Below are 19,205 nucleotides of genomic sequence, written 5' to 3' on the forward strand. Positions count from 1 at the left end.
GTGGAAATGCCCATCCTACAGTTGTAAGAGAGAGTGAGAGAACCTGAGACAGTTCATAAAAATTTATGGAAGTGTCATATAAAAAAGAGGTGTATGTGATGAAGACAATTTCTAGGATCAGGATGGCACAAGAATCTTTAGTGATGCTGAAACCTATCTGGAGGTCAAGGAACCTCTCCCTCAAGACTAAGCTGAGAGTCAAACTAAAACATCAAGTCAGTACTGCCATGTGCATGTGAGAGTTGGAGGATTACCAACATTCTATAAGACAGACTGAAGTTTTTTTTTTTTTATATATCAACAAATGCCTATGGCATATACTTTAACATTTTCTGGCCGGAGTGAATTAGTAATGAAGACCTATGAAGAACAGGGCAAGAATCTAATCACAATAACCATCTTACACCAAGAATGGAAGGAAGTCATGCATATGCTCTGGAAATCTAGTGATGACATCACAAGAATAGCAGTTGAGTTCGGTCTACAAAGTATGCGAAAATAAGGAACACCAAAGACATCATGGAGATGAATGTGCAAAAACAAGCTGGCAAAGATGTGAGCAACACAGTGAGTAGCCAAAACCATTGCTGAAGATTGAGCAGTCTAGAGAGAACATATTGTCATCCTATGCTCCTATAAGAGCTAAGAGAATAAAGAAGTAAGAAAGATTCTTAGTTTAGCTGATGTCATAAAATCAGAACTGCATTTACCCATTACTCCACCCACATACCTTACCTTACATAACAAAGCAAAGATCAACTATGAATGCTAATTAGTTACATTAATAATGAGGCTAATCGAATAACACTCATCACATCATGCCTCTTAAGAGTGTTCTGAACAGCCTGAAAGAATGCCATATTGTCGGAAACATCTTAATACTAATCTAGCATAAACATATTAAAGAATTTCAAGTATCATTTCTAAAGTATCTAAATGATTATTTAAAGCTAACATTTCTGATTTTTTTGTTAGTCTTTATAATGCACAGGTATTTTAATAAGACAACCAGATCTTGTTGTTTTTTGCATGTTGGCGACCTTGGGTGCTGCGGGTGAGCTTTCTGTTGGGTGCGGTCCACCTCAGGATCTTCGGTAGGCTTTAGTGATTGTTTAGCTTGTGTTTCTGGAATGTTAGTTGGAATCTCTGTTGTATCTGGAAAAACCCATAGGTGTTTCCTGTTCCTCCTAAAATCACCCTCTTCTGTTTCAATAATGTAAGAATGTGGCTGTTATGCTTGATGTTTCACCACTGCTGTGTTATGCTATCATTTTTCCTTATCCAATTTTACTTGTACCATGTCTCCAGGTTTATGTAATGTAAGAGATTTGACTCTGTGGTGTGTATTATAGTAATAGTGATAGGACTGTTTGGCATTACAGTATCTGAGTTTAACTGTTCAGGAATGCCGAAGCATGATAACATGTTTTTTAGCTTCCCAATTACTCTCTAGCTAGGGATTTCAGACACATGTGCCACTTCTATAAGTCTTGAGTAATAGTCCATGACTATAAGGTACTGTTGACCATTAACTTCACACACGTTGAACTAATACATGTCCACGGGCCGTGAAGGCAATACAGTAATCATCAATGGCTCTTTGAATTGAGTTGGTCTCTCTTCTTGACACCGGTTACACTGACTCACCTTTTCTTTTATATCTCTGCTGATCCCCAGCCACCAAGCAGAGAGTCTAGCTCTTTCCGGCATTTAGTAAGCCCTTGGTGGCCTTCATGTGTATAGCAGAGCAAATAACTTCACATACTGGATGGTATGCCAATTTTCTGTCCATGAAAACGCATTCCTTTGGATTCACTGATTAAGTATGTGCAACATTGACAGTTGCAGGTTTTGCATGTCTTGGCCAGCTTTGGCATGTGTATTTCAACACCAGCTGCACTTTGTTTTGTGGCCTGTATAATCTGCTGTATCTTCTCCTGCGAAATACACCTATGCTCTTCCAGTGATGCAATAAAAGCTTCAACCTCTGTTTCCAGGTCATAACCTTCACGGCAAATTGATGGATTTTGTGACAGAGTATCAGCTGTGAGAAGTGTTTTGCCTGGAGTGTATACAGCTATGGGTTTAAAGTGCATCATCCATATTAACAACCTCTGGCACCGAAGGGGAACCTCATCAAGATTTTTCCTGTTTATCAGTGGAACTAATGGATTGTGATCTGTCAATTGTTTAAATTAGGGGTGCCCATACTTTTTCGGCTTGCGAGCTACTTTTAAAATGACCAGGTCGAAATGATCTACCTACATTAAAAATGCTATATATACTGTATGTATGTATATAGACAAAAGTCTGTCACTGAAGCTACTCCTCTGTCTGGAGATGACACTGTTAAGTGGATGCAGTGGATTATTCATGATTGACAGGAGTTTGCTTAGTGCCCGTCTCTCTGCCACAGATGTTAAACTGTCCAACTTTACTCCTACAATAGAGCCTGCCTTCTTAACAAGTTTGTCCAGGCGTGAGGCGTCTTTCATCTTTATGCTGCCACCCCAGCACACCACCGCGTAGAAGAGGGCACTCGCCACAACCGTCTGGTAGAACATCTGCAGCATCTTACTGCAGATGTTGAAGGATGCCAACCTTCTCAGAAAGTATAGTCTGCTCTGACCTTTCTTACATAGAGCATCAGTATTGGCAGTCCAGTCCAATTTGTCATCCAGCTGCACTCCCAGATATTTAAAGGTCTGCACCCTCTGCACACAGTCACCTCTGATGATCACAGGGTCCATGAGGGGCCTAGGCCTCCTAAAATCCACCACCAGCTCCTTGGTCTTGCTGGTGTTAAGGTGTAAGTGGTTTGAGTCGCACCATTTAACAAAGTCTTTGATTAACTTTCTGTACTCCTCCTCCTGCCCACACCTGATGCAGCCCACAATAGCAGTGTCATCAGCGAACTTTTGCACGTGGCAGGACTCCGAGTCATATTGGAAGTCTGATGTGTATAGATTGAACAGGACCGGAGAAAGTACAGTCCCCGGCGCCCTGTATTGCTGAACACAATGTCAGACCTGCAGTTCCCAAGACACACATATTGAGGTCTGTCTGTAAGATAGTCCACAATCCATGCCACCAGGTGTGAGTCTACTCCCATCTCAGTCAGCTTGTCTCTAAGGAGCAGAGGTTGGATGGTGTTGAAGGCTAGAGAAGTCCAAAACATAATTCTTACAGCACCACTGCCTCTGTCCAGGTGGGAGAGGGATCGGTGTAGCATATAGATGATGGCATCCTCCGCTCCCACCTTCTCCTGGTATGCGAACTGCAGAGGGTCGAGGGCGTGACGGACCTGTGGCCTCAGGTGGTGAAGCAGCAGCCGCTCCATGGTCTTCATCAGATGTGACGTCAGAGCAACAGGCCGGAAGTCATTCAGCTCACTAGGACGTGATACCTTTGGGACAGGGGTGATACAAGATGTTTTCCAAAGCCTTGGGACTCTCCCTGTTCCAGGCTCAGGTTGAAGATGCGCTGTAGAGGACTCCCCAGTTCCAACGCACATGCCTTCAGCAGTCGTGGCGATACACCATCTGGACCCGCTGCTTTGCTGGCACAAAGTCTTTTCAGCTCTCTGCTCACATGGGCTGCTGTAATTGTGGGTGGGGATGTCTCACCTATGCTGGTATCAGCAGAAGGATGGTTGGAGGATGCAGTACTCGAGGTGAGAGTGGGTTACTGTGATCAAACCTATTAAAGAAGTTGTTCATTTGGTTTGCTCTCTCCACGTCTGTCTCGATGGCGGCACCCGCTTGAGCTGCAGCCAGTGATAATCTTCATCCCATCCCACACTTCCTTCATGCTGTTGTTCTGCAACTTCTGCTCCAGCTTTCTCCTGTACTGCTCTTTCGCCCTGAGCTGGACTCGGAGTTCCTTCTGCACGCACTTGAGCTCATGCTTATCACCACCTTTAAAAGCCCTTTTCTTCTGGTTCAAAAGGCCCTTGATGTCACTTGTAACCCATGGCTTGTTGTTAGCATAGCAGCATACTGTTCTTACTGGAACTACAATGTCCATACAGAAGTTGATGTAATCAGTTGTGCATTCAACAGCCTCTTCAATGTTCTCACTATGTGACCCAAGCAATATATCCCAGTCTGTAGTTCCAAAGCAGTCTCTCAGAGCCTGCTCTGCCTCAGGGGACCACTTCCTGAATGAGCGTGTAGTTGTAGGTAGCGCCCTCACTCTTGGTTTGTATTGAGGCTGAAGCAGAACCAGGTTATGATCTGCTTTCCCAAGCGCAGGCAGTGGGGTGGCGCTGTATGCGTCTTTAACGTTTGCATACAGTAGGTCGATAGTCCTGTTTCCCCGAGTGTTACAATCCACATACTGGGAGAAGGCAGGTAATGTTTTGTCCAGCGTTACATGGTTAAAGTCTCCAGCGATTAGCACAAGTGCCTCAGGGTGCTGCGTTTGTAACTTAGCAACTGCGGAATGGATGATGTCACTCGCCATCTCCGCGTTGCTTGAGGGGATGTAAACAATAACAGCAATCACGTGTCCAAACTCTCTGGGCAAGTAATAGGGGCGCAGACTTACGGCCAACAGTTCGATGTCCCTGCAGCAAGTGGAGATTTTAACGTTTACATGTCCTGAGTTGCACCACTTTGTATTGACATAGAGAGCGAGTCCTCCTCCTTTCTTCTTTCCGCAGGTACTTGCGTCTCTGTCCTCTAACTGTGCTAAACCGGGTAGCTCCACGTTAGCATCTGGGATGGGAGGCGTTAGCCACGTTTCACTAAAACACAGCAAGCTGCATTCTCTGTAGGTTCTGACATTTTCACCAGCACAGCCAGTTCGTCGATCTTATTTGGTAGTGAGTTTACATTTCCCAGGATCACAGAAGGCACCGACGGTTTATAACGCCATTTTCTCTCAAGTTGTCTCGATTTAATCTTATCTTTTATCTTTGCACCGCTCGGCTGCCCGATATCGCCTTCTTACCTCGTCAGGTAAATAAGGAACCACACCGGCATAAGCATTTCTTCTCAGTGCTTTAAGCTGACTACTTGAATAGGCGATTCTCAGAGTGTAAAAATCCATGTCAAATAGTAAAATAGTAAAAAGTGTCCAGGGAGCAATTCCACATAAAAGAAAGTGGTAGAAGTGATCAGTGAAATAGTGAAATAGAGAAAATAGAGATTAAAAGGTAAAAAGATAAAGTCATATACGGGGCTGCTGGAAAGGCTGCCACTTTCGGATGCGGCGCCGGAATTTATTTATGTAAATATATATATATATATATATAGAATCACAATCTGATTGTATGGGTGGTTATCTACCAGGTAACGCGTGTGGTTGGTCTGCAAGTCAGCAAACAACTGCCACAGGTGCCCTCTCTAAGCAGATCATAGAATGTTACATAGTTAACTGTCAAATAATGCAACGAGTACGCTACACGTGTTTCACCCTATTTTGGGCTCATCAGGCGTACACACTCCACTGCCCCCCTCATCGGGGATTGAACCTCGGACGTCAGACAAACACACTTCGATTGTGACATTTTCAGAAAAAAAATCCAATTCCACATTCAGCCCATACCCTGCCCAAACAATTTTTTTTTAAATCCCTTCTTTATTCGATATAAATTGGAAGGCTAACTAGATCACAGCTGAAGTTTTGCAGTAGCTTCCGCGTTTGATTGTGCGTGCTGGATGACCAGTGTGTTTGAAGAAAAGAGATCTCAGACTGGCCTGTATGTCAATCAAGTGGCAAATGCCATAGGGAGGATATATGATAGACTAATGTTTAAAAAAAATTTTTTCTGAATGCAACGCGATCTACCTGCACTACCTTTAAGATCTACTGGTCTATCGCGATTGACGCATTGGGTACCCCTGGTTTAAATGAATATTAACCCAACGGGTACAGAGAAAACTTTTCACAAGCCCACACGGTAGCCAGGCACTCCTCCTCAATCTGGGCGTACAGTAATCCCTCCTCGATTGCGGGGGTTGCATTCCAGAACCCCCCGCGATAGGTGAAAATCCGCGAAGTAGAAACCATATGTTTGTATGGTTATTTTTATATATTTTAAGCTCTTAGAAACTCTCCCACACTGTTTATAAATATTCTCCGCACAGTTATACAGTAAACCCTCGTTTATAGCGGTTGATCTGCTCCAGACAGATAAATGAATTTCCAAGAAGTAGGATTCTTTATTTATAAATCTAATATTTTCGCAGTTAGAGTATTGAAAACCTGTTTACGACCTTCTAAATATGTTTTTAACATTATTAGAGCCCTCTAGACATGAAATAACACCCTTTAGTCAAAAGTTTAAACTGTGCTCCATGACAAGACAGAGATGACAGTTCTTTCTCACAATTAAAAGAATGCAAACATATCTTCCTCTTCAAGGTGCGCGTCAGGAGCGGAGAATGTCAGAGAGAGAGTAAAGTAAACAATCAAAAATCAATAGGGCTGTTGCGCTTTTAAGTATGCAAGCACCCACGATAAAGCGGCGCAATGAAGGGATCAATGTGAAGGTAGCCTTTCGGCATTTTTTTTAAAGGTGCATCCGTATCTTCTAAGCAAACAGCCTCTCTGCTCACACCCCCTCCGTCAGGAGCAGATAATGGGGCCAATCATACGCCTCCCTGATGGTATTGCATGATGGATAAGTATCTGCCTGTATTTCTCAGAGAGAATGAGAGACAGAGAAAAGCAAACAATGAAAAATCAATACGGGCTGTGTGCGAAGCAGCGCGCGAAGCATATCGTATATCATTGAGGAGTTTTATTTAATATGTAATACGTGCTCTGATTGGGTAGCTTCTCAGCCATCCGCCAATAGCGTCCCTTGTATGAAATCAACTGGGCAAACAAACTGAGGAAGCATGTAACATAAATTGAAAGACCCATTGTCCGCAGAAATCCATGAACCAGCGAAAAATCTGTGATATATATTTAGATATGCTTACATTTAAAATCTGCGATGGAGTGAAGCCACGAAAGTGGAAGCGCGATATAGCGAGGGATCACTGTAATTTCTTTCTACTGCAGTTAGTAAACAGGAACAAAAAGCAACTGGGATCATCTTGGCATCATGCTTCTGAAGAAACTCTACCCCAATGCTGCAACTACTAGCATTGATACTTACTACCGTTGGCTTTTGCATGTCATAAAATGCCAAAACTGGAGCATGCATCAGCATGTCCTTTACAGCCTTAAATACATCATCTTTACATTTTCCCCATGACCATAACATCTAATTTTAGAAGTTCATTTAGTGGTTGCAGTACAGTAGAGCTGATCAGCAAGTACCAACATCTATAGTTAATGATGCCAAGTATGTGCTTTAAATCTGTGACATTCTGAGGTCTTTCAAGGTCTAGAATTACATGGACCTTTTCTGGGTCAGGGGCAGGGCCCACTCTTGCGTAACTAATCTTATGCCCCACAAAGGTAAGCTCGCCTTTATTAAATATACATTTTCTTTAATTTTAGACCTGTAGCTTTAATGACTCTTAGAATCTTTGCTAATCTTTGGTCATGTTCTTTCTGTTTGCGTCTATAAATGAGAATATCGTCCATGAAGCAGGAAGACCCCCTGCAGACCGGACATTTTCTTTAGAAAAGCTAGCATAAGCAATGGCAGAAGCAATATATTTTGAAGGGGTTATAAATGTTGTCAACTGCCTACTGGCCTCTTCCAGAGGAATCTGCCAGAAATCTCTGGCTGCATCCAGGCTAAATAGCATTTTGCTCCAGCTATCCTTGTAATTATATCATCAAGGGTTAGTAAGACATATTTTTCACGCACCGTTGATTAATTTAGTCATTTCAAGTTGACACAAATCCTAACCTTCCCACCTCTTTTAATAACTGGAGCCACTGGTGCATACCATTTAATAACTGGAACCATTGGTGCATAACAAGGTGTTGTCTCAGAAATTTTTTAGGTCACTTCCAGTTCCTCTCTCCTTTTTAACTCCCTTTTCACTTACGCTATATGGCTCAACTGTCTCTTTAAGTATTATCTTTACTGATTCGCGTTTCAGGAGACAAACTGAGCCAAACACGCTCTCTTGCACCTCTTCAATTCTCTTTATCAGACTCATGCTGATGGTAGCACTACATCTCAAAACATTTCCCACCCAGTCTCCTCTAATCGCATACAGTGTAATACAGCATGTCTGCTTCTTATTGCTGACTTTTGCTTTCATTTGGCCAAGGCCCTGCAGTGGACAGCCTGGGTAATTCAAGATGAAATGTGTTTTTTTGAAGCTGAAGCTTATTTGTGAGACTATTATAGCTTGCCTCAGATATCACAGTGGCATCTGCACTAGAATCAATCTTAAATTTCAAAACCTTTCCTTCAATCTAAAGTTCGACATACTGTTAACTGTTTTAGTTTCACAGTGAATTACTCCCAGAAAGACTGATTCTGGCTTGTTTGACAATTCACTATCAATTCCTGTACAGACTTAGTGTAACACTCTACTGCAGAATGACTCAATTTCTCAAATTTTCTGCATACAGCATTTCTTGCTGTGTAGTATTCTCTTATACTGTGTTCTTCATTGCATCTTGTTCATCTCTTCTTTTCATTTTCTATCATGAAGGTTTTGTGTTGAGGTTTTGTGTTATTTTGACAAGTTTATGTTTATCTTCGGATTCATTTTTATGAATATTTTGGAAAATATTTGTATATCAATTATATTGCATATACTGTATATTGTTCTCTGTGGATTTACTTTAGATCTACTTAACTGCAATAGCTGTTAATCAATTTAGATATGTGGCTGTTTGAAAAAATTTAATTCTGGAATCAATTCTACCCACAGACCACTTGTAACCAATGGCTTTGTAACTAGTTTTCTTCTCTTTCCTTTTTTATAGTCTTATTTCTTCAGAATACTCACGTATGACAGATAGTGAAAGGGACCAGATTGATCAAGATGCACAGATATTAATAAGGACATGTTCTGATGCCATTAACCATCTGAGAACAGAAGGTAATTCCTTTTTACTATATTTAAATTTTACATGATCCTACTATTTATGGTTTTCAGATAGCATAGTCAAAAGTAATGTTTAGTTTACAGGATAAATGCCATGTGTGCAGAGTACAGTTGTTTTATTTAATATTATTATTATTATTACTATTATTATAAACTTAGAGTACAATAGTACAAATAATTTGTCTTCCTGCAAAATCACAGATTGCAGAGTGTTTTTGTAAATGACGCAGTGGCCGTGCATTTCCTTTCAGCTTTGTAAAATGGTTCATCTCCGTATTTCATGTTATGATGGCACAGTTTACTGGTTTGGGAGAGAGCGCTAACTGTAGAAGCTCCTGCCTTAAATCTGTCATGCCATCTCTTTGTTATGCAATGGACAAGGCAGTGGAAGCTGTCATTGTCATGGCAGCAATGACAGCACTGTTAGGCCTTGTTCACACGGGCGTTAAAATCGAGCGTTTTTTGCGTTAGTGGCGTCCGGTGAGCGGATCAGCGCCGAGTGTTTTCTACACGTAGGAGTCAATGAGAGTGTTCACACGGGCTTTGGTGACGTGCGTTTGTCCGGCAGCGCATTTATACAGCATCAAAAAAACGTTGCATGCAGCTTTTTCTTGGCGTTCAAAACCCAACGAACGCAAGGAAACTGCTTCTAGTTCATTTTCTGCGCGTTTATTTTACGCTTCGGAGGACCGGATATATATAAGTTTACATGTTGTATATGAAAAAATATTAATATTTTTATGTTTTCATATGCAACATATATATTTTCATATTGCTTATTTTATTTTATTGTCTCATGTAATTTGTAAACCATGAACCTATTAATTTATGTTCTATAATATTTGATACGATTATGTAGGGGGCAATCCATGGCGGGGCTCATTTCAGTGCATAACACCGGTGTAAGCGCACACTCGACTACTGTTTCCTTACCTCAAAGTGACAAGTAGTCTCTCTTCGGGGCTAACACCAAGTCGCATATTGGTTGATCGGCGTGCAATGTGGCATTGCACCAGCTGCAGCAGACAATCAAAAGTGGAAACCGACATCCGACAGTAATTAAAAAAACTTGCGCGGAAATTTTCGCATTTCTTCATAAAGCACAAAAAACTTCCTTTAACTCAGTGTTTCTCAAATATGGGCGCCCCGTGGCTCCGTCAAGGGGTCGCGTTTGACCTCGGTAACATGCTTTTTATTTTTCTTTTAAATTTTTTGAATTTAGAATGCACTTTAAATCTTTTCTGTTACATTTAATAAAGCTATTCTTTGTTGTAAATTGGTCCATATTTCTTTCTTTTTTTATTCTCTTATACGTTAATAAGGATGCAGTGTTATGCAGAGGTGTACTTTTAACAATTTTATAGACAAATGATACTATTTATAGTCGCGCGGGAGGCGCGAGATGTTTCTTCTTCCTAGGGGGGGCATGACAGAAAATAATTGAGAAGCACTGCTTTAACCCGACGTTGTGCAGTCAGAGGATGAACCCAGTAGTGGCGGCGATTTTTTCTCTCCCTACGCCCGTATTACAGTATTTTTAAAACAAGAAGATTAATATCTAACATAGCAAAATGGTCCATATTGAAAGGAGGCACCTCAAATAAAACGACAAGGGCTTTCATATCCAGTTCCCGACACTGCCTCCACAGGTTAACACACAAACTACAATTTGGGCTGCAGGCTGGCGTTAGACAGAGACAAACGAACGCCGGTGTAGAAGTCAATCGATCGCCACCACAAAATGCAACATAAACGTCTAGGACGTTTAGAGCAAGTTCGTTTATCCAAAAACTTAACGCCCGTGTGAACAAGGCCTTAATGAAGTTAGAGATTTGGTAAACAAAGCCGCATTATTATCCTCTGTTTCCCAAAAACTGTGGTGTTATTTACATACAACAACCTCAAATTTATGGAAATATTTAAAAGTAAGTTATTTTTTAAACTAGAAGGATGTTTAAAATAATACAGCATAAATGATGAAAGTCATAGTTGATGGTATTGAAGATACCACAGTAAAAGTCAGATAGCCATTCAGTAAGTAGGCCCCCACATAATGGGGGGCCCAACTCCAGATTTAAAATAAATAAATAGTTTTTTTTTGTATTAGTAACTGACAAGTCTGTACTATCTGTGATCATTAAAACTAATTTCAAAGTTGCAGACATATTGGCACTCATTTAATTGTTGCACTAGTACCATTTTTGTTGACGGTGGAAAGTTTATTTCTGACTGGGTAGAGCATTGGCAATCCTAAATTGTCCCTAGTGTGTGCTTGGTGTGAGGGTGTGTGTGTGTGTGTGTGTGTGTGTGCGCGCGCCCTGCGGTGGGCTGGCACCCTGCCCGGGGTTTGTTCCTGCCTTGTGCCCTGTGCTGGCTGGGATTGGCTTCCAGCAGACCCCCGTAACCCTGTGTTAGGATATAACGGGTTGGACAATGACTGACTGACTGACAGTCCACTACCATTTTGAAAAGGAACTATCTAAGGAGCCTTATGTTCCTCTTATAACCCACTGACATCTATCAAGTTCAGCTATTATAGCTATCAAGTGCAGTGTACTGCAAAATATAACTTTTGACAAAGTAGTTGACAGTTTAAATGCAAGGGGGTTTAAACTGCATTATTCATTTCTCTCTGTGTGTATCATAGAGTTTAAAACTGTAAGAGGTAAGTATGGCATAATGAGAATGGCTTTTCATTCATATTTATAATTATACAGTATCTCAGACATTAGGAATTACTAGTTAAAAAAAACTAATACAAAATGCATTAAATAAACTCAATATATTAATAGTAGAAACTGGTACACATTTAAAGATATAAATGTTTCAAAGATATTATTACACTTTAAGCAGTTTTAAATGTTTTAACGTGCAAATATGCTTTATGTATAGTTGTTGTATTGCCATTGACTCAATGATTCTGTAATATGAAAATATTGTAGTACCCGTTATTCTGTAAAATTTCTAATCCACCTTATTTATTTTGTCTCATACTATATTAAAAAATATAAAACTCTTAACACTAAACACTTATGTTGTAGTATTATTAATGAACGGGTCTTTAAATAAAAGGGGAATTTTATAAATTGCTTATTGAAGTTTTATATTTTGTTAAATTTAATGGCTACAAATCCAATATAAACATCATAGCCAAGTACTCTCCTCTAATTAAAATAGTTTAATCTAATGATAATCCTGTTAGAATTTTAATTGTACAAGTATACTGAATTAATTTTACTGATGTAAACAGTACAGTCATCTATGCTTCTGACCTTTGTTTGATGATGGAATGATTTGCGTAATTTAACAGTTAAATTAATGTATATTTGTTTACTATAGTAACATGAATTGCACATTGCTTTTTAATATAACATAACATTGTTTGTCAACACTTCAATGTTTTAGAGAGAGTGTGGCCCAAAAAATAAGCATATGAGTTTAAAAATTTGCATATACGGTATATGTTGGTGTTTTACAGATTGTAGTTGTGTAATGTCAACAAGATTAAAAAGCTTTTCTCTGTTTGGGTGTAAACACTGCTTTCATTTCTTGTATATCCTACTGTACTGTTTCAGTTGATGGGTTATAACTGCTAACTACACAACTCAATTTCAAAAGATATTTAGCAATGATTCTGATTACTTGCCTACTATACATTTACTATGAGTGTATGTAATAATCACACATATGTCTTTTGATAAATAAAATAATAAAATGTATTTTATTGTTCTTATATTCAGCTTATGCTTTACAGAGCACAGCATAGATATTTGAGGATATTTACTAATTTAGGTTAACTAAATTGTACTTTTACTTGAATATTTTTTTTCAGAGCATACTTTTTTACTTTAAGTAAATTTTTGCCAATCTACTTATACAGTTTTTTAGTACTTTTCCACCTCTGCTGTCTTCTACATGTAATATAGTTTTCTAATGTCTTTTGTAATCAGTGGGGCTGAATTAAAACCTGGCGGAATTAATTTGATGACAGATATTAAAACTACTGTACTATCTACAGTTTTACAGTTTGTAAAGCAATAAATAAATGTTCTGTAAAATACTATATATACTGTTTTTTAACTTCTAATATTTACTTAAAGATATAAAAGTCAGGCGATACTTGATTCATTGTAATGGAAGTTGCCTTCCATAAATGACAGCTCATTCTGTTGAACAAGGTTGCCATCTGGTGGTTGTCATCCACCATCAGAACTAGACTAGACTTAGTGGTGAAACCATTTGCAAACAAATACACTGTTAAGTCAAAGACCTGACAAGAACTTTTGCTGTTAGTTATTATGAGCTTTGCTTATAAAAATTCTGAGTAACCTTTTTCAGATAATGTAGTGATGTTTAAAAGAATGTGAATAGATATATGATATCTAATCTTTGTTTATTTTTGTTTCGCTTTTATTATTAAGCATCAAAAGAGTAAAACTGAATATTGAACTAGTATCATTAGCATCTAGATTTTAACCTGACATATTTGCTATGTGGAAAAATTATGTTTCTATGCATTTTTATGTTCTACTCTTCAACATTTACAGTATATCATGTATATGTCAGTTGTTTATGGCCATTTCAACTGTGGAAAACAAAACTGTTAAAACTCTTCAGTGACCTTTGCCAGGGACAAACTTTATCTAAGTGTTTCAGCCTAAATGACTGTAAAGCATAACTCACATTTCAGTTTTTTGAAATATAGAATAGACAGTACTCAAACAAATAAAAAAGAGGTTAAGGCAGACAACTATCACCTTTCTAAAAATTAATAAATGAAAATATATTACACATGTTAGATTAAGCTTGCTGATAAACATCTTTGTCATTTAACATTGCAAGAAAATTGTCTTTCACCCATGCATAATGTACATATCAATATCAGCTTTTATACATCCTTAGCCCTTATTGCTATGAATTGAAGTCATATAATCTACTATGCAGGTGTTTGTATGAAGCATTTTGAAATGTATTAACCACTGTTTTTAAATATCAAACACATCTTAGAACATTAGTAAGCATAAAAATGAATATAAACATACTAAGTCAGATTAGAACAATAATTCAGGCTTTAAAATGTAAAAGGTTGTGATGGTTCACTTTTTTCTCTTGACATTGCTAAACAAATTTTTGTTAAACGTTACTTTTGCATATTTCTTGAAATGTTAGCTGTTTGTCCTCATATTGTGATTAAAATAATATCACTGTGCATTTTGGTAGTTATAAGAATTTTGCACTGATATATGTCTAATTTTAAGGATCCATTTTGTTTACATACAATGAGACTCAAAATGTATGGAGAAACATGGAAACTGATTGAAAATACCAGAAAAGGTACACCTCTTATTTCCATACCAAAGGAAAAAAATTATAGTTGATCCGGAAAGTATTCAGACCCCTTCACTTTTTTCACATCTTGCTGTGTGCTTAAGTAATTGAAATCATTTTCCTTCCACATCAAGCAACAGTACTCCACAATGATAATCAAAAACAGGATTTTAGAAATATTTGCTGTTTATTAAAAATAAAAAACTGAAATATCACAATGACACATGTATTCAGACCCTTTACTCTTTATTTAGTTGAAGCATCTTTGGTAGCAATTATAGCTTGTTATCTTTCTTAGATTTGACGTGACAAGCTTTTCTCACCTGGATTTGGGAATTTTCTGCCATTTTTCTCTGCAAATCCTCTTAAGCTTTGCCGAAGTGGATGAAGACTGTCAGTGGACAGCTACTTTCAGGTCTCTCCATTGATGTTTGATTAGGTTCAAATCTTGGCTCTGGCTGTGCAACTCAAGGACATTCCCAGAGTTTTCCCTAAGCCATTCCTATATAGACTTTGTTTAAAGTAGCTGTTCACCAACTGTTTTCATCTGAATCTACTGTGGATGTTTACATTCACAATTTTGTATTTAATTATCAGTGCATAATAAAAGATAAGTGGTCTACTAGAAAGTTTTGCTGCCTCACATCTCTAAGGATCTAAGTTAAACCCCCATCCTGATCACCAAGTGAAGCTTGTAGATTCTTCCTGTGACCTTGTAAGTTTTCTCCAGGTGCTCCAGTGTCCTCCCAAATTTCAAAGACAAGAATTGTAATGGACATCTTCATGTATACTGAATATGAATGAGTTGGAGTGAGTGTTTGAATGTGCTTTAATACTGACAAAAGATTTGCCCTATGCTTGATAATGCTGCTTGGCTTTCTTTGACAATATAAAGAAGAAAGTAGATTCAGAAAGTGGATGGATAAATGGAGGGATAGACAGACAGTTTTTCACTTCTGTAATATTTTGCTTCCTTCCTTCCCATTTTCCCTGTTTAGCTTCTAAAAATGCCTTATCTGCTCAAACTAAAGAACATCAAGGAGCTGTTCTGGACCTTACAGAAATGTACCTAAAAAGTAATTATATTTTTATTTCCTTTTTTATTTTGGGTTATATTTAGGTTTGTTATATAAACATAATATGAAGGCAAGTTTAGAAAATAGGTGGATAAAAGAGTGACTCTACACAGTATTAGTTTTTCCTGTTTTGATAGTTTAATATGTAAACTTCAGACAGGTAAGATGTATCAGCTGTGATCTAATCATATTATTTATAGTTTCTGAAAATAGGCATATGAGATTTTCCTGTGTTCTTCTGAAAAAGATGTACACTATCTTGATCAATTTAAAACAAACATATTCATGTTTTTTTTAGTAAATATTAGTGAATATCATGAATAAGAGCATGTATTTTTCTCTTGACTTGCTAAAGTATATAATTATATATAATTTCATGCACTAATTTGACGATCAATAGTTATATTGGTGAATTAGATTTGAACTTTTACAGGTGTCTGCAAACTATATTCAGAACAACGTGCTATCAGAGTTAAGAGAGTTGTGGATAAAAAGAGATTGTAAGTAGTATTTCTTTCATTTGTTCTGTTTTTCCCATTGCATAATTATAAAGTGATGTTATAATGTTATATTTATGTTTGTATCTCTAGTGATAGTGTGCCTCCCTGACTTAGATTATCAGAACCAGGAAATATACGACTTAAACACTTTTAATTCTCAAATACAAATACAAAATGTATGACTCACACCCTGTCCACACTACTATTTTTTCGATAAAAAGCACAGATTTTAGTCCCTGTTTTTGTCTTTAGTACACACTACCATAACATTCTCAGCATTCAAAAATTGGTTTCTTGAAAATGCTCTCCAGCGCCATATAGGTCTGAAAATGGCAGCTTGGTGTTGCAAAGTTAATGAGTGAGTAAGTGCACTCTTACTTGCCGGTGCTTATTATGTAGCCTTTCCTTGATTGAGTCCTGCTCTTAACAATATGTCATTCCCTAAATGGTCACCCCTCCATGAAAGAAAACTGTATTCTAACATAGTAGGTATAGAAAAGTTGCTTTCCACTTGTGTTGCTTTACCTGTATTTATCTAAATTGAGTTTTTTACAGTTTGAATAAGATTGTAAAAAACGAATTTCACAGGCTCTTATCAATGTTACTTAATTAAACTTGATCCATTTAGTAAGAAGGGGTGCTTTCCACTGCAAAATTAATAACAAGGGACTACCATAGTGGACGGGTGTAGAAAGCAGCTAAGCTCACCAGTAGTACAGTGAAGATATACTGTAGGTACACTTGCTCATTGATTTCTGTGGACTACCTGAAGTCAGTCCTCTCACGAATGAAAATAGAGCTGATACCTTTTTTTTTTTAATTGTCACTTTAACATTTGCAGTGTTTTTACTTATAATTAGGCCAACTACCATGCCAATTTCAAAGACTATAACTTTCAACTGTGGTTAGTGCATTGACGTGATGCTGGGGCAATTGGCTGTGGCTTTATTAAGAATTTCTTTCTTTTTCTATATTTGGCATACAAATAGTTTTGAAAGCACAAAAAGCACAAGAGAATCAAATTTTTTGGGGCTCTGAATTTTTCACAACACCTTCTTTTCAAGGATTTTCCCACTCAATGCGTGCATGCCCAGTGTGTTTTCAGTTGTTTTACTGTGGATGGAGATACTTTTGTAAAACACTAGTATGAACAGAGATTGTTTTCATTCAACAGTGCCATTTTTAACTGAAAACATAGCAGTCTGGACATAGCCTCAGTATTTACCTCAAAAGAGTGAGAGACCCATCCTAGCCACCTGTTCGCTTAGTCAGAAATTGCATGTGGAGCCTCTGAAGGAGATTGTTTTTAAGTAATTTTTATTCTGTATCTTTATACACATCCACATATCCAGTATATAACCAGTATAGCTATTATAGAATAAAGAATTTCTTTTAGTTTCACCTTAAAGATGGCATAGCTTGAATCATGTGATCAGTTGTGTACTTTAAGTTTCTAACTTTTCTAGTAACTTTATGTAGTCTGTAGTATGATTTACTTCTTTTGAGCAGTTTTCCTTATCTACAATATTTCTCTGTAAGCTTAGCAATGGCTTTCGCTAAAGTGGCTCTAGTGGAACAAAGAGTTCACTTGCTGCTCTCCAATACATCTATTGAATTATTAAATATATACAGTATATACACCTTTTGCAGGGAGACCTCAGAACATTCAATTAAAAGAAATCCACAACATGCCCAAGCTAAAATGACTCAAAACATACCTGCAGAAATTTCCTGTTAAGGAACACTACAGTGTCCTTGTTAATCACAAAAACAGCATTGTGCTGGTGCGGGTCCAGCTTCATGCTCCCTCTTCCTTTTTGGGATCCTCTCCATCCCAACACCGTCGGTAATGTAACTGGATGAGCTGGTCTGATGGGGACAAATCAAACTGAAGAAGGGGATGGTGGAAGTGCTTTTATTAAAAACCAAAACCAAACAAATTAAAACAGTGTCCAAACTAAAGTGCCTTGCTCTAAAATGTTCAAATAAATCTATAAAAACCAGTGAAAAAACCAGGCTAAACACAAGAAAAAAAACCTGCAGCAGACATTAGGGCAAACCAGCCAAGCATAGCTCCTTCCTGGTCTCTCCATCTCAAACAAGACTTGCTCAGCTGAAGAGACTTCAACCGCCGCAGTCCTCACGCTACTGATCCCTGTCTTGGCTGCCTCCGCCGGCGTCTGCCAGACCACTCAGGGTCAGTTGTTCTCCTGTCTTCCTTCTCACACACGCAGACGTCCCTCGGATCAGTTGGGAGGATGCCACCTCGATGAAACCCACTCCTCCACATAGTCAGTGGGCGCAATCCGTCCCTTGAGCGCAGATCCTTTGCTCCATACTGAACCCCTGACCGCGCTGACCTCCCTCATTCAGCTGGCTGGCTCGTCCACTCTTTTACTGCCCCAATGCCACACTCTCGCTCTCCAAGCCTTTCCTCTCCCTCTTGATTTCCTTCTCATTCCTTTCTGTGCTGGCCCATACTTACATGGCTCCATGGGCACAGCGCCTCAATCACGCACCGCAGGAAGCCGATTAAGCAACTGAGAATGATCGCACCCTCACATGTAGGTGCGACTCACCCCAATTACTTCATTAACTTCCCGCGGCTGCACAATCGCACCCACAGAGACTGACATGGCCAAATGGATTATTTAAAAAACTGGCCATTCATTCAGAGCCACGGTCCTGCTATACCCCAGGAATGGCATATTGAAAACTAATTGTGTCATGAACACAAATCTATTTATATATATATAATGCAAAGTTGACTCACTCACTTAGCAACCCACCAACAGAAGCACTATTTAACTAAAACTTAACTGAAATTTGTCAGGATGATATATTTAGGGCAGTGTGCATGCACTAAGAAACTACACATTTTGGTATGGGGTAAAAAAATCCTCTACAATAGAAAAACTAAATACCCCAGTATCTCAAAAATGCTTTAAATGATTTAATTGAAATTTGATGATAAACAAAAAAGGAAATTAGCCAGCACGTTTTTATTTGTTGATTTGTTATACGTAAATAATGCTGTAGAGAGTGGAACATTCTAATGCATCACATGCTCCATTTTGCCACAGCGCTCACAGTGATTGCACGGAAAAATGGGGCATGCCAGTTTATGCAAATGAAGGCCGTCTGCAGAAGTGAAAGTCAAAGAAGATGCATTTAGCGAAAGCTTGCCAGGCACTAAGGCTGTGAGCATATTTAATTTTTGTGCAACTGATCCAGTAAGAAAGGTATTTAATATATATTAAGCAATCTTATTCAAATGTCGACATGGGGACTACAATTTCCATCAGTCAGTCCAAAAGGGTCTGGCT

The 19,205-nt window shown here is 38.5% G+C and overlaps 1 protein-coding gene across 1 annotated transcript in view; it reads left to right on the top strand.

The window, feature by feature from the left end:
• stx18 (syntaxin 18) overlaps positions 1-19,205 on the top strand; it is a 108,072-nt gene that overhangs the window by 59,913 nt on the left and 28,954 nt on the right. The window contains exons 3-5 of the mRNA XM_039751476.1: positions 8,854-8,969; positions 15,302-15,379; positions 15,813-15,879. Of these exons, the coding sequence (XP_039607410.1) occupies positions 8,854-8,969; positions 15,302-15,379; positions 15,813-15,879 (261 nt within the window). The remainder of the gene's footprint in view (positions 1-8,853; positions 8,970-15,301; positions 15,380-15,812; positions 15,880-19,205) is intronic.

This window comes from Polypterus senegalus, chromosome 4, assembly GCF_016835505.1.
Source record: "Polypterus senegalus isolate Bchr_013 chromosome 4, ASM1683550v1, whole genome shotgun sequence".
In the NCBI taxonomy this organism is placed as follows: Eukaryota; Metazoa; Chordata; class Cladistia; order Polypteriformes; family Polypteridae; genus Polypterus; species Polypterus senegalus.